At 42.3% G+C, this 15,260-nt stretch overlaps 1 protein-coding gene across 7 annotated transcripts in view; it reads left to right on the forward strand.

Annotated features, from left to right (window-relative positions):
- ehbp1 (EH domain binding protein 1) overlaps positions 1–15,260 on the forward strand; it is a 126,897-nt gene that overhangs the window by 68,698 nt on the left and 42,939 nt on the right. For all 7 annotated transcript variants that reach the window (XM_046402806.1, XM_046402807.1, XM_046402810.1 and 4 more), the window contains exons 14-16: positions 1,614–1,655; positions 1,847–1,993; positions 13,915–14,065. In XM_046402806.1, coding sequence (XP_046258762.1) covers positions 1,614–1,655; positions 1,847–1,993; positions 13,915–14,065 — 340 coding nt within the window. The remainder of the gene's footprint in view (positions 1–1,613; positions 1,656–1,846; positions 1,994–13,914; positions 14,066–15,260) is intronic.

A 15,260-nucleotide genomic window follows, 5' to 3' on the forward strand; every position in this document is an offset into this window, starting at 1 on the left:
TCTTCAATGTATGTATAACATGCTGAATTTCTTATGCTTTATCAGTGGGCTTTAATAAAAGAGAAGCAAAGCAGCACATGTGGCCCCACCCATAGCAGGGATATAGAATATTGTCAGTGATCATCCTGTGTTTTGAAAATAGTTAAACGTGTCCCTCAGAAAGAGATGCATACAACTATCTCACAGCTAATTACAAATCCTGTACCTTAAATAACCTTTGAATCAGTCTGTCTGATGTTGGCTAATTCACATCTTGCTACTTAAGTCAGGTATTAAGATTCTGACAGCAGCTACCTGCCTGGGTCCTAAATGGATTGTTCAGGTTTTTATCCTTGCACCCTGGCTTTGATTGAAACTTTCACAGCTACATCAGTCATAAGACAGAGGATGCGGTGAACATTCATTCCCCGCTGGTGCTCACTAAGCTTCAAATCCCGACCTCATTGATGCCGTTGTAGAGATGACCGTACCAAAATTCTCCCATTCTACATTAGATGTTGTCGTCGCCTGTCTCGTCGCCGAGCCCAAGCCCGAGCCCTTAACATGTGGCGACTATAGAAGGCACCCTGGAGAACCCCCTGCTTTGACATTTCATTATATTTTTCATTATATTTCTCATCCCTTCAGTTGATGGCAGTTGGTGTCGTGATTGCTCAGGCGTGGCGACGCTTCGCGCAGAGCACACCTCATCTCGTCTCACACACGCACTGGCACGCACCTGTGTGTGTGTGTGTGTGTGTGTGCGTACACACAAATGCACATATAAACACACACTGAATATGTTGCTGCCTGCGTTGGTTAACCCCAGATTACCGCTTCCTGTTTACAAGTCGAAAGGTCACCGGGCAGGCGGGGTGGCAGCAGGGGGGGTTATGACAGTTATGACACCCCATTTTGATCTGCTGTTATCTAGTTAGCGGGATGCATCCTCGCCCGCACCCAAGCCAGATTTGACTTGGTGAAAGGATAAACATGTCTCCGTGTTATAAACAGCTTGGTTGTAATGTTCTTCTGTCTAAGCCAAAGGTAAAAGCTGCTTGCCCCGTTTGCACCCCCTTATAATACAGGCGGGATTACCGTGCAGATAAAATTCTAAGCTACGTGTGTGTTTTGCTTTCTTGTAAAAGCCGTCATGCTCTCCACACCACTGGACCCAAACAGGACTGTGAGACTGGCTGTAGGTTGGCCCTGCATATCATGGGGTTATATCTTGCTCCTCATTTGGGTCAGTTTGTTTGTTTACAAGGAAGAAAAAGCAATTTTTTTTGTGAAAGCACCCTGCTCCAAGTTAAAATATCAGTGTTCAATTCTGTGGCATATCCTGGGCTTGAAGTTCCCAGGCAGTTGTGAATTTCTGTTACTTTTAGGCTCACAAATTTATATATTTTTATAATATATATAATATATTATATTATTATATATTTAAATCTTTGCATGTCACTTATGTAAGCATCTTAATTGACTTGTTTACACAAGGTCAGTTAATTAATTTGCTAAGAATCCCATATTATTATTAGTTGTTAGCATTATTAGTCCAAAGATTATTACTTGTTATCTTGTTTTGACAAAATACGGTAATCAAAATATGGTAATATTTGTTTTCTCTTTCAAAGGAGCAAACACCTGCCCCTGTATCAAGTCCCCCAGCTGAGAGGGTGAGTAAAACTTTGGGAGTACATATGTGAAAAAATACATATATTCTCATATTTGCACAGGATACGTTCTACTGAGGAAAGAGGACAGTTTATTGATGACACAGTTTTATTAGAAGTGAACTGTGCCCAGTCCATGTCCTAGTCTTTAGCTCTGTTTTATGTCATGACGCTCTCTCTGTTCTTGAACACAGAGAGTGCTGTCTCGTCAGGAGGAGCTGAAAGAGAGAGCCAGACTCCTCCTGGAGCAGGCCCGCAGAGACGCTGCAATGAAGGCCGGCAACAAGAACATCCCCAACTCTGCCGTCAGTGCACCAAACAGAGCCGCAAACGTCTGTGATGTAAGTCAAAGTGGCTTGTGTGTGTGTGGGTGTACTTTTCTGGGTTTGAAGCTGTTGACATTGCCTGCTCTGATACTGTCAGGGAGGTCAGTTCTGTGGTCAGATTTAAGATGCAGTATGACATCATAGCTTAGGTGGTTCAGGTCAGCCTTCAGTCTTCAGGTTTCTGAGGAAGGGAGCAGGTCTGTCTTACATGTTCTGTGTGTAGTAAGTAAAGGTTGTCCTGGCTTTGAGTTGTCTGTCCTTGCGTCTTTGCTCCATGCACTCAAGGGTTGTAAAGCATCACCTCAGTGTGCCATAACAGCTAATAGAGTGACCACCAGCCTCTTCAGCACCCTCATGTCATTTCCACAGTTCTCTGTTCACTGCTCACTACACTTGCAACATGCTGGAAAAGCCTGTCCAAACTGTTTCATCCTCTGGCAGCCCACTTTGTCGAACACTTTATGAAAAGGCTTTGAGAAAGAGAGATGACTTTTCCTTATTAACTTCTGCTCGGGCTCTCTTATGGGCTGCCGAACGTCAGAACCCGAACATGTCTGCAAGAAAACCTCTCTCTCTCTCTCTCTCTCTCTCTCTCTCTCTCTCTCTCTCTCTCTCTCTCTCTCTCTCTCTCTCTCTCTCTCTCTCTCTCTCTCTCTCTCTCTCTCTCTCTCTCTCTCTCTCTCTCTCTCTCTCTCTCTCTCTCTCTCTCTCTCTCTCTCTCTCTCTCTCTCTCTCTCTCTCTCTCTCTCTTAGTCTCCTCTCTTGGTCATCTTGACTCTGCACAATTTTTATGACATCCCGACTAAATTTGCTTCCACCCTCAATTTCCCTCGAACACTGAGTAAATGTTGTACACAAACACCTGTCAGCAGAAGTACATTCATGGTGAAAGGGGAGGGGTGAAAATTGTTGTACCGAAGCAAACTAGACTAGAGAGGACGTGAGTGAAATTGCTAGGTCTGAACTGAGCACGCTCCACTGAACATAATATACTGGGATGGGGAGGGGGACACTGATGGACCAGGAGTTACCCCCGGAAAGCACTGTGGTCAAATCCTCAGTGACGTTTCAGAGACAGGAAAGGGGGGCAAGAAAAAAAATTTGGTCTTGTGAGAATCGTGGCGACAACGGATTTGAGGGTAAAATGAAATAAATACCCTTTGGTAATGAAATATCTAAAAGGCAGCAGCTGCATGCCCCTGCATTTGCTGCCTGAATCCTTAAAGAGATATATGTCCTTGAATTATATTTTTTTTTTTAGAGAGTGTGTGTGTGTTTGTGTGGATGCGTGCTCATGTATACGAGTGTGTTGTCAGTATTTGTCTGTGTGTAAGCATGCAAATGTGTGTGTTCATGTGTGCGTGCAGGCCACAGGAATAACCATTTCAGCATAATCTGTGAAAATAAATGACAAACTTCTAAAGACTGGAGCCGTTAAAAGTCTTCAGAGGAAGAAAGCAAATTGAAAGAGTTTTTCAAAGCTGTTGCAGTGCCGATATATTTCCTTAGCGACAATAAAAGGTCCTCCTCTGTCCCTTGTTGTGCGGCAAGATGGCTGACTTCACTTAGATTAGCTCCTTAAAGTAGCCACACCCAACCCTCTGCTCTTTCTCTCTCTCTGTCCTCCTGATTTCCTTATTCATTTCCAAGGACAATTGGTTAATAACCCCCCTCACACACACACACACACAAGCACACACATTTCTCCCATGCATAAGAGAAGGAGGGAAAGGAGGAGGGGCGAGAGGGAGATATTGAATTGTTTACACTTTTTTAAATAGAAAACATTGATCAAAGGAATACGACTGGCCTTGAGGCCAGTGTGCTGATAATTGTTAGTGATTAGATTACTTGATGTCTTGTTTTGATTAGCGTGTGTGTGTGTGCGCGCTTGTGTGTGTCTGTCCATGTTATCAGCTGGAGAGGCCCAAGCCGTTCCTATTTAACTCTCCATCCATCTAAGTAGGTGCTTTGCAGTTTAGCATGCATAAGGTATAATTTAATTCAATTAAAGCGTGCTTCATTCTTGCAGGGAAGTGGCTAATGTGGGGCCAACAAAATGATTTGGGCAGAGGGTGAGGAGGGGGCTGTGTTAGCTGTTTTGGGGTGGAGGCATTCAAAGTAAAAATGATAAATCAGTTTGAGTTGCCTATTAACACAAACCATTTCCTCCTCTAAGCTGTAAAGTTTGATTGGCGAGCAACCGTACAATTCTCTGCGGTGTTTAAATAACTGACCAATCAGTCAGAAAGATATTGAAAGATTGGCTGCTATTCAAGGTAATTCTTAGTTGCATCACTGATTATACAAACAGAATAACAGGAACTTTTCTGATTGAGATGACTAAGATTTGACTGTAATACCAAAGTCACTTTAGGTCAGGTATGATTACTGTTGGTTGTCAGAACTGTAACAAAAGAACATTAAATACAAAACTTTTCTTTACCGATTTCTCTTGAGCTACAGTTAAATGAGCAGTCTGTCCAGAGAAACTGGACACACCAACAAAGTCTTGTCCTTCTGCAAATCTGTTGTCCTGTTCAACCCCCCCCCCCCCCCCCCCCCGTCACTAAGAACAAGAAACTCAGCTCAGAGCTACGAGTACTTACTGTTTAAATAATATACACATCCACATGTACAGTAACTGCCTTCAACATGAATGAAGCTCCATGCAGAACACTATGTTGGGTGCTTGTTTGGACTGTGTGTGTGTGAGCGTGCATGCATGTGTGTGTGTGTGTGTTTGCCCTGTTCTCTTGACCTATGCTCTCCCTCCTGCCATCCCTAATTGTAGCCCACAGTGTCTGGTTCTTTCATCTAAGGTCACAGGTTCAGTTTCGTCTCTTTCTCTCCCTCCCTGTCTTCTCAGTCACTTTCTCTCTCTCACCCTGTCCCTCTTCTTGTGTTCATCTGTTTTTTCTCAATCCTGTTTCTTTCTTTTTTTTCACTCACTCACTCTTCTCTCTGCTCATTCCTTATATTTGTGTTTCTCTGCCACATCTCATCTTCCTGTTCTCTCCATCCTTTCTTGTTGTCTGTCCTTCTGCCTGTGGTCTTCGATGGACAAGTGGTAGTATGAATAGTTTTGAACTCACCACCTCCTCCTCTTTTTCCCTCCTTCCCCTCATAGGTGGCCTTCACCACATATCAACAGTCACAGTGCGGATGTCTTGTAATGTTGTAATGTCACCATCCCCAAAGCGCACAGCAGCCAGATGGGTAATTAACCAACTTCCCTAAAGATATCAAGGACGAGGACTTTATTCTAACTCAGCAGACAACCCATTTTTGTCTTCCTTTGGCTCTTTTAGACTTTCCCACTGTTATTATTTTAATGGAGAAGTGTGTGTGTGTCTGTGTCTATTCGCTTCAGGTCTTCTCATCCATTAGCAGATGAGAACAGTAATTTCACACCGGCCTGGCCAGGCTAATTATCAGGATCCACACCAGCTTTGGGAGAAGTGTATGCATGTGTGTTTGTGCACACGTGTTCGCACAAGCATGTGCTCCTCTGTGAGTTTCTTTGCAAAACTGTAAGGCAAAAAAATATGTGTGTGCAAATATATAGCACCTGTTCACTTTTGCATTCTTTTGAGGGTGTGTGTGAGAGAGAGAGAGTGTGTGTGTGTGTGTGTGTGTGTGTGTGTGTGTGCGCGCGTGCGGCTGTGGTATGCGTTCGAGAGAGCACACAAATGCCTTGGTGTTTTCCAGGTAAGAGAGTTCCCCTGCTCACTGACTCGTTGTGATTCCTATAATTGGGTCTCGTTTGATTTTGCCGACCAGCACCCCGACCGCCTCCACCTCCCCCCTTCTCCTCCATCGCTCCCTCTCGTCTTCTCAGGAGTTGAGGGGACTCCTGGGTCTCTGCAGTTGTGACCTGTGGGTGTTGTCATCTACTCCCATTTGCTGTCTGCCCCCTGATCCTGACTCGACTGCATTCATGTCCTTGTTTTCTCCTCCGTGCTCCCCTTTCTTTCTTTCCTTCTTTCTTTCTTTCTTTCTTTCTTTCTTTCCTTCTGTCTTTCTGTCTTTCTTTTGTGTCCCTGGTGGCCAAAACAAAGCCCTCTGGCTGAACCTCGACATTCCTAAAGGTTTCCTGATTTATTTTGATTGTACTGTACTTCCAGGTTATTATAAGAAAATGTGCACATTTTGCCGTCCAACTTATTACAAAAAGACAGGAGTCCTTGTCAGTGCTCAGAGTTTGTCATACTTGCTAACATTCGTGTGTTGTCAATAAAATAGCTATGACAATTATAATAGTTTAATAATTCAAAAGCGTGTTGACAACATAGTAAACTCCTGTTTACTCCTCTGCCCATACATTTGCAATAAATGTATTTAATCTAACATTTGTTATTTGTTTATGTTAGAATTCCAAAATACAAATTCTGTAATAGCAAGTAAGAAAGAAGGTATTTACTTATGATAAACTTTAAGCCACAGTTTTACTTTCATTTGCTGAAAGGACCACTGGTGATTGACTCCTTGCAGCAAATACAGAAAAATGTCTATTTTAAAAATGCAAATGTGGCCTTGTGCACTCCTTTTCTTTTTCATCCACACTTTGTCCTTTACTTTCCTCCTCTCACTCCTTCTGTCCTCTCTCCTTTTCAACTTTCTCCCGGCAGTAATAGTTTTTCTGCAGGTCTCATTTTAATGTGGCTGCTGTCCCTTTCTTCTCCCAGCTCTCCCTTGTTTCTCTTCTCTTCCTTCTAACCCCCCCACCCCTCCTCCTCCTCTTTTTCTCTTGCTCTCTCCCTTCTTTTTGAAGAATCTGCTCCTAATGAAACTAAATAGTTTGGTGGGCAGTTTCTTTGGACTGTGTGTGTGCGTGCTTGTATTGAGTGTGAGGGTATGTGTCGTGGCTGAATTGCCTGGAGTGGAGATCAAAGGCAGTCTCTAAATTGAGTGTGTGTGTGTGTGTGTGTGTGTGTGTTAACAAGTAGGAGAAAGACAGCTCTCTCAATTGCGTCACAAGAGCTGATCAAGTCATCAGAGAAGAGAGCTGTAATCCACACACACTTACATGCCTTTTCTGTACATATGTTCACCTCTTTCTTTTTCTGTCGAGTTATCACATGCCTCACGTTCACGTTTCACCAGGTGGAAGTGCCAAATGTTTTTCAAAAACATTTCTCTTTCTCTCTCTTTGTCTTTAAGCTGCTGTGCGTGCATAAAACATGCCAAGTTTGAATTTAATGTACATTATTACATATGAAATTATAGTACTCCCACAACTTGACTGAAGGATTAGTTTTACCTTGAATGTTGAAATTACTGATTTGATATTTAGATGTGTTCGCAAGTACATGCATGAGTGTGTACATACATTTGATAGCCTTCCTAATTTTTGCCTCCCTAGCTATAGCTAACACATTATTGGTGGGTTTTTTCAGCTAAATAGTCCTTAAACTTTTTAGTCAGAAGCTAAATGTCCCTGTTGTTTTGTATTTGTGTTTCCACTGCATGTAAAGAACTGTGAACATTAAAAAGTAGACAACAGATGGAAGATTTAACACATAACTTAAATATTGATACGATAAGCAAATGGAGTCTTGGCTTTTCTTGGTTTGTATTTCACAAGAATATTAGTATCTTTAAATAATTTTCTGTCCCAAATGCTGTTGACATTTTCAATGACAGGACGAATGTGAAGTTTCTGATGTCATGAGAATGTTCCTGAAAAACTTCCCAATACGAATCTTTTTAATTTACTGTAAATTTTATCGGTCGTGGCTTTCCGAACTGATGGATCTCTCTTGTTTTTGTGATGATTTTGACATCATTTGTGATGATTTTGACATCATTGACAGATCGCACCTATCAGCCCACACAGCCAACGGGTCTGTTTTTCCACAGTCTGCTTTTGGAAAATCAGAATTTTCTGCCCCTTTTTACTTGTAAAAGATCTTGAGCAGTTACAGGTTACCTTTGTTTCTCTGTCACCTGCCTCCACAGAGTTCAGCTCATGTTCTCCGTCTTCTTCTTCTTCTTCCTGCCTCTCTTGTTTTCTCTCTCCCTTTTGCTTTCTCTCTCTCACCAGTAATTATCCTGTCTATGTAAAGGGCAAAACCTTCCCATCTCACTTGCCTGTCGTGGTGACGAGCTCCTCTGATGACTTTGTGTGTGTGTGTGTGTGTGTGTTGAGTAGCTGCTCCACACTACCTGTTCTACCTGTCCTACTGTACAAGTGCCCTTGTTAAGCACACAAACGCCTGCAGTAGTGCTGAAGACAAACTGTTAATTCAAACGTGAAACCGCTATCAAACAGAACCTCAGAGGTCAAACACACACATCTATTTACTCACAAAATGTCAGCTTGATACTGCATATACACATTCATTTTAACAGTTTATTTACGCAAATATTGAATGAGCAATACAGTACATTCACAACATCATGGATCAGTGACATACAGTGACATAGGTCACTGCTCCGTAGGAGCAACGTCTCCACCATATATGACACCTTCCAATGACAGCATAATATCTTACCAGTCGTTTAGCCGTCTTTTTGTACATCCCAAGTTGTCTAAGCCCTCGCACGACCAACCAAACCAAAGACCAAAGTGCAGTCAGCAGGACCCGTGCTTAAAGTCGTCTATCCCCGCTTTAAGGAAGGATACGTGTTTGCTCATACCATGCCAGTGGTATGAATTGAGAGTAATCCACAGCATTTAATAAGTACACATCACACACACATACACACAGGTACATATTCTACAATGGCACACCACTTCCAGTCTGGCATCTTACACATTTATATTTCTGTACATGTAACACACACACACGCACACCCGTATCATGGGCACGCACCCGTTGAATCATAATTAGGCCGTGTCCTGGTTCTTTGATAGCCATGTACAGTGGCTCTTCTTTAATTCTTTATCAAATGCATTGATCGCTGTGGGCCTCGCATGCTCATTGATCCACGTACTCCGTCTGGAGCAAGCCGATAAGCTCTCCCTCCCTCGCTCTCTCTCTCTCTCTCTCTCTCTCTCTCTCTCCCTCCCTCTTTCTCCCTCTCCTTCCCTGTTTCTCCCTCTCTCTCTTTCTCTCTGCCAAAATTTGAGCAATAAGGGGTTTTGAAAGTAACAGATTTTGAAATTATGTAGTTTTATAAAAATATGGTTATATTGTTTTTGAATTAATCACTGCATCTTGTGGTTTAATCATGGAGCCAATATTTTACCCAACTGTTCTCTCTGTTTTACTCTCTGTTTTGGTTTAACACTTGTAGACCACCTTACCCATAAACCCCACAGCTTCCTGTCACAAAGACTTTGTTGATGTTCATCTCTCCCGCCGGGCCATCAGTCCTCTTTCCAAATCTGACCTGACGACTGATAATCAGTACAGTAATGTGAATGTGTACAGTGCAGTAATGGATACTTGGACAGCCACAACAGCCTACCTAAAATCTCTGTGCTGGCTGCTGTCGTTTCCAGGAGATCTTAACTAGTTAATGATCTCTTTCCTGGTGGAGATTTTTAGAAGGTAAACATATGATAGTATGGCTTTAGAAGAGCCAAGTATGTTTTTGTATTGGATAATTGGAAATAAGTCAATTGATTTTTAGAGCACAGTGTAAAAATACCAAATAAACATAAAGAAGGTAGAGTGGCTGTTAACTGTGGGTTTGTTGTTGTTGTTGTTGTTGTTGATGTTGTTGTAGGATGAATGAGTGAACACTGATTGAATTCTACCTCCATGTGAATCATGTCTGGATCATCATCCTGGCATTTGAAACAGTGTTGTCAAGTGTGTGATTACACAGCTATGTGATTGGTTCTGTGTGTATTTTGTAGCTCTTTAGGGTGGGTGTGTGTGTGTGTGTGTCTGGACAAGATAGAGACCTAAAGCACCTCTTGACTGTGAATTAGCCTGTCATGACAAATGTCTGGAATTGCATGACTGGCTGCCAGACTGGCTGGCTATCTGGGAGGTTGGCAAACCCTTTTAGATAGTGATGGGTGTGCATCCCTGGGTGTGTGTGTGTTTGTGTGTGCCATCACTCTGTGTGTGCCCACGCCAGGTCTCTGTACATGACCAGTGGTGTGTGTCCTCCCTCCCTCTTTCTCCTTGCCCAGAAAAGAGCAACCAAGGCGACAACCTGCTCCCCCCTGCTCAAAAAGAGCCTCCAGAGCGGAGAGGGGTCCTCACCCCAACGCCAAGCCCACAGAGGAGCCCTCTGTCTCAGCTTTGCACTCAACCATTTAGCCTCTCTTCCCCTGGAGGTTCCCAGCAGTCAATGGAAGACACAGTACGCGATTGTTCTTGCTGTTGCCATTTATATATTAAAAAAAAAGTCTCTTCTCCTCCTGAGTCTCTATTCTTGAAGCTGTGCTGCCCACTCACCACCAGCTGACACGCTTTCTCTCCTCCTTTTCTCTACTTCTTTTTTTCGTCCTGGCTTTGATCATGTAACGACGCGGCTGGTTGCGTTTCTGCATTCTGCATTTTTCCTAAGCTGCGTCCCCGTGACTTTTACATCCACTGGTTGTTAGCATCCTGTGTTGCCAAATAAAATGGCTGTATGGGTTTGTTTTTACCTGTTATACATGCTATGCATCGCCACTTTGCAAGCTGAAAATATGATCATCACTTTGTTTTTAAGTCCACTAGATGGCATTTCATCTCTGCTTGGTCACAAATTTCCCACCTAAATATAAAAACATTCTGGCATATCGTGTTCCCACAGAACAAAGAGTTATAATTTGGATGTCTCCAGCTGTGTGTCCGACTTCTTTCAGAAATGATCTGTTTACCTAACTGTCTAAGCTTCTGATACACCTTTTTTTTTTTTTTTTTTTACACTTGATGCACGCACAAAGAACACATACTGTACACAGAAGTATACTATGTACAGAAATATCACACTTTGTCCGTTATACAACAAGAAGCCTCTTCTCTCTCCTTCCAAACACATATTTTCTAATCAGTGGCTCTGTAGCTGACCGAGCTAGGCACTAGTCAGATGCATTTTTCAGCGTTAATCCTAGCCTCTGGATAGGCAAAGTCAATTTCCCATTTCCTGTCCCCAAAATGGTCGACAACAATAAAGCAGTAGGATGTTTTGGAGTGTGTTGGGGCCCCAGTTGTATGCGTGTGTGTATATATATAGTTATATATATATATATGTATATGTATATACACACACAGACTATGTACATGCAGCACACTGCCACTTAAATTGGTAGTTGTGTCCATATCTGTAAAGGCAAGATTGGATATCGGAAGCGGTCCATAGCCGGGAGGCCATCAGTGATATTACTGGTTATCGTATTACAGTTACAAAAGTAGGGAGTTGCCTGCATAGAAAACATAGTAAGAAAGAAGAACGTGCGGATGGAAAGAAAGAAATATTGAAAGAAAACCATACTGCAAGAATAATGAAGGGAACACAGAATATAATACATATAATACTGTTGCAGCCGTTGGACTTGGTCATTAGTACCCCACCATGCTCAGCCATTAGAAACCTGAATAGAAAATGTGAAATAAGTACTACCAACTATTATTAATTTAATAAAAGGGACTAGTTGACAGCAGAAAATGTATCTTTATCTTATATTTATTTCATCTCTACCCATCTTGAGGTTGACTTCGGGATTCTAAAGATGAAAACTGAGACCATTCAGAGGAACGTCTTCAAAGCGGTATTACAGGCAGTACGTCCTGGCATGGTTTTTGCTGAGGGTCACTCTCTACTGTTTTTAATTTATTATGTTCTCAGGTCACATAAATGCAAACACAAAATTGATTTCTATGGATATACTGAGTATAGCTTGTTATATTGTCGGTTAAACACTTTGCATCCTGGTCTCACATTTTAACCTGCTTATTGGGTGTTAAGAATGCTGGTTTATGGACGTCACAGAATGCCTTACAACAAAATTAATCCAAGTCTGTAATCAATATGTGTGACCCCCATAATTCTGTTCCACCTAAAACTGGGCCTTGAAGCTCTCTCATGTCTTCTGGTTGTAATGTGTGAACATACTCACATACATGTTTTCAACAGGTGACAAAAAGGGCTAAGATTTGGTAGTTAAAGTACGGTATGCCTTTTGTCTTTTTTTTTTTATTACCGACTTACGCTGGTTTTTGAAAAGTGCCAAACATGTTTAATTATCATTTTGCTGTCAAATTACAAATCACAGTTTTCTGCTTTAATTCCTGAAACTGTGCAGAACGAGAGTTGGGAAACTACTCAGTACTTTACTACAACACCCGTTTCTCCTCTGACTCTCCTCCTCACTCTTTGTCTTCTGTCTCTCTCTCTTTCCCTCTGCTACTGTCTCTCTTTGTGTTTATATTTCTCTCTCTAAGGTGTGTTCCCTTGTCCCTGTGGGCATCCCTTTGGGCTCTCTCTTTCGCACACACACACGCACACACACACACACACAGAGTGCATTAGGGTTGCTGTCATTTACAATACAGTCTCATTGTCCCAACCTAACAATGGCTACAAACAAACAATTGACATGGAAATGGAGAGATGTAGCTCATTAGCGGGCGCTGCTTGTTTTGTTAATGGATAAATGGGCGGCTTCAATAGGCCAGCCCTGAAACCCCTGCCTCAATATGGAGCAGCCTGATTAACAGGAAACCACAGGGAGGGAGAACAGTGACAGAGAAATGCAGCTTCACTGTCCCCTGGGTCATATATGGTTGTGTATGTTTTTTGGGGGACGGGGGGGGGCAAGGTGGAACTTCAGACTGTGTAGGTGCTGTGTGTGTGTGTGTGTTTGCTCGTAAGTTGTGTGAGGCATATTTGTGGGTGTGAGTGTAAGGTGGAGTTTGTGTTAATGTGCCTCTTAACTCCTATTGCTTTTTGTTACAGATGCTTAAATCAAGCAGATTTTTTTCCAATCGTCTCATCCAGATATGACTTCTGTCTGTGACTTAAGTCTTGAAAATATCACGACCAAACAGCCTCAGGACATTTTGAATATTTTTGCTCTCTCTTAAGTTTGCCTCATCAGCTTTTTCAGAGCAGATTTTAATTATTTATGTGTTTATTTCTGTTGCTTTTCTCTCCCTTTTGTGTTCCTTATTTTCTGGAAATTGTATTGTGACAGTCTTCAAAATGCATTTTGAATTACCTCTCGTGGACATTTGTGTATTTCTGCCTGCTTACCATATGTACTTATGCCTGGTGCGTTGAGTATGTGGTTGTGTGTCCATGGTTGGGTCATCATCAGTTAAGTGTTTGTCAGCTGACGTCATCAAGGTTTTCCTGTTTGCTCTGTTAGTGTGTTTATATGTGTGTATGGTGGCCAGTACTATCAGTTGGATCAGATTGGATCGGCCTCAAAATGGCATTTCTGTCGTTACTCTGATGGTGATGGCTCAATACTGTATGTCTAGTGCCAAGATGATGTGAGAGAGTGTGTGTGTGTTTGTGTTTGTGTGTGTATACACTCCTTACTCCATAATGCACTGCAAGAAGTGTACATCGATTCTGACCAAAAAAAAATCTTATTATGTATTTTGTAATAGTTGGTGTGTCTGCAGGTCCTTTAATATGTCCTTTAAGTGTTTATAATGTAATAAAATGAAATTGTGTAATTGTTAGTGATCTCCTGGGCCAATCCAATCATCAGTATCCAGAGGGAAAGGTGAGAATATTTTAAAGGGGATCAGTAGCCTTGAAAATAAAGCTGAAATCCAGATGTTTCTTTACTCACTTCACACAGCTTTGTGTGTAAATGGGAAAATGAATTTATTGAGCTTAATGATGTTAATTATTATTAGCTTGAAAAAATATAAAAAGAAAACTTGATCTGGACATAATACAAACCTGGCTACTGTCAACAAATATTCCTGATTATGGAACACTTTGTGGGGTTTTTTCTTCCCTCTGGATCTCATAACATGTAACAAGAGTCATTCTTGTATTCATGTATTTGTTCATGTTTGTGTGCGCAGGAGCGGGATGCAGAGCGGCGGAGACAGCTGAGAGAGCGAGCCAGGCAGCTGATAGCTGAGGCTCGATCCGGAGTCAAGATGTCTGACATGAGCCTGCTGGATGCATCCAGCACAGAGAGAGGAAAGGGCAGCAAGGCCAGTCCTGCTGGAGGTCAGCACACGCATAAATGCACCCACAAGTCAGCAGAGTCAAACACAAATACAATAAATACTTGGTTAGAGTTTGATTGGAATTCCTTATATTAACAAACGCACTTGCTATCACTCAGAAATCTCTCTAATGCTCCTTGACTATAATACAAATAAAAGGTCACACTAGCTTGCTTTTGACATGCGCTCACTTTCTTCATCCACCTGCCTTGACTCGCACATTTCCATTATGCTCTCTAAAGGGGTCCTGCCTAATCCTCAGAGGAAAAACAAAATGCCATTTGACAACGGCTGCAGGTCTAAAGCACAACACCCTCATGTTCAGAACAGCGTTTTACCCAGCGACTCCTCCCTCATCTCGTTCGCCCCGTAATTGTTAATCAACACAACACATTGTGCGGCCAAATTACACTCGAAATACCAAACGCTTCTAATAATGGCTTACAGGGGTAGCAAATGCTGCCATGCGCCTTTCCCACTGCTTTCCATTTCCTTGAAATTGGGGTTATTATAATAATGACCATTATTAGGCATCTCTAGTCATTTGTCTCGCATTCACCCACATTACACCTATGTTTAGGATGTACTGTTCAGGTAGACGGGGTGCACTGCATGCACATGGAAGGTGCGAGTATAAACAGGTGAGGATGAAGACTGTGAGAAGATGAAAACTCTTTGAGATGGATAAGATTAAGAGAATGAGGTCCAAGTAACAAGTAGGGCTGCACTTATCAAACTAAGTGCTAAATATTGTTCTGTCAATCATCCAATTGATTAATCGAGTAATCGTAGCAGTTCTGGTGACAAAATTACATGTAGAATGACAGGAATGAGGACGAGCAGGCAGGCAGGTCAGACGAGACGCTAGCCTGAGAGTGTTGGTGGGTTCCTTTTGAGTTGAGAAAAGGGATGAAGGAAACAAACCGAACTTAAAAAAAAATCAAGAAGTGAGATCAGCCACTTGATAGGTAGAACAACGGAAGAGAGACGGGAGAGCAGAGGGAGGCTAGCACTAGATTTATTTGCTCTTTCAGCTTTTCTGAATTGGACTAATTGTTGATCTCATTAAAAATGGGGTTGGAGGAAAGAACAGAACGAAGGAGGAGGCGGAGGTGAGGAGAAGAGAGAGAGAAACGCTGTTGGCTGTGATACACAAGGCCTGCCGAGCAGAACGGCTAATCCTAGCCCCCACACAC

Source organism: Scatophagus argus, chromosome 10, assembly GCF_020382885.2.
Source record: "Scatophagus argus isolate fScaArg1 chromosome 10, fScaArg1.pri, whole genome shotgun sequence".
NCBI lineage: Eukaryota > Metazoa > Chordata > Actinopteri > Scatophagidae > Scatophagus > Scatophagus argus.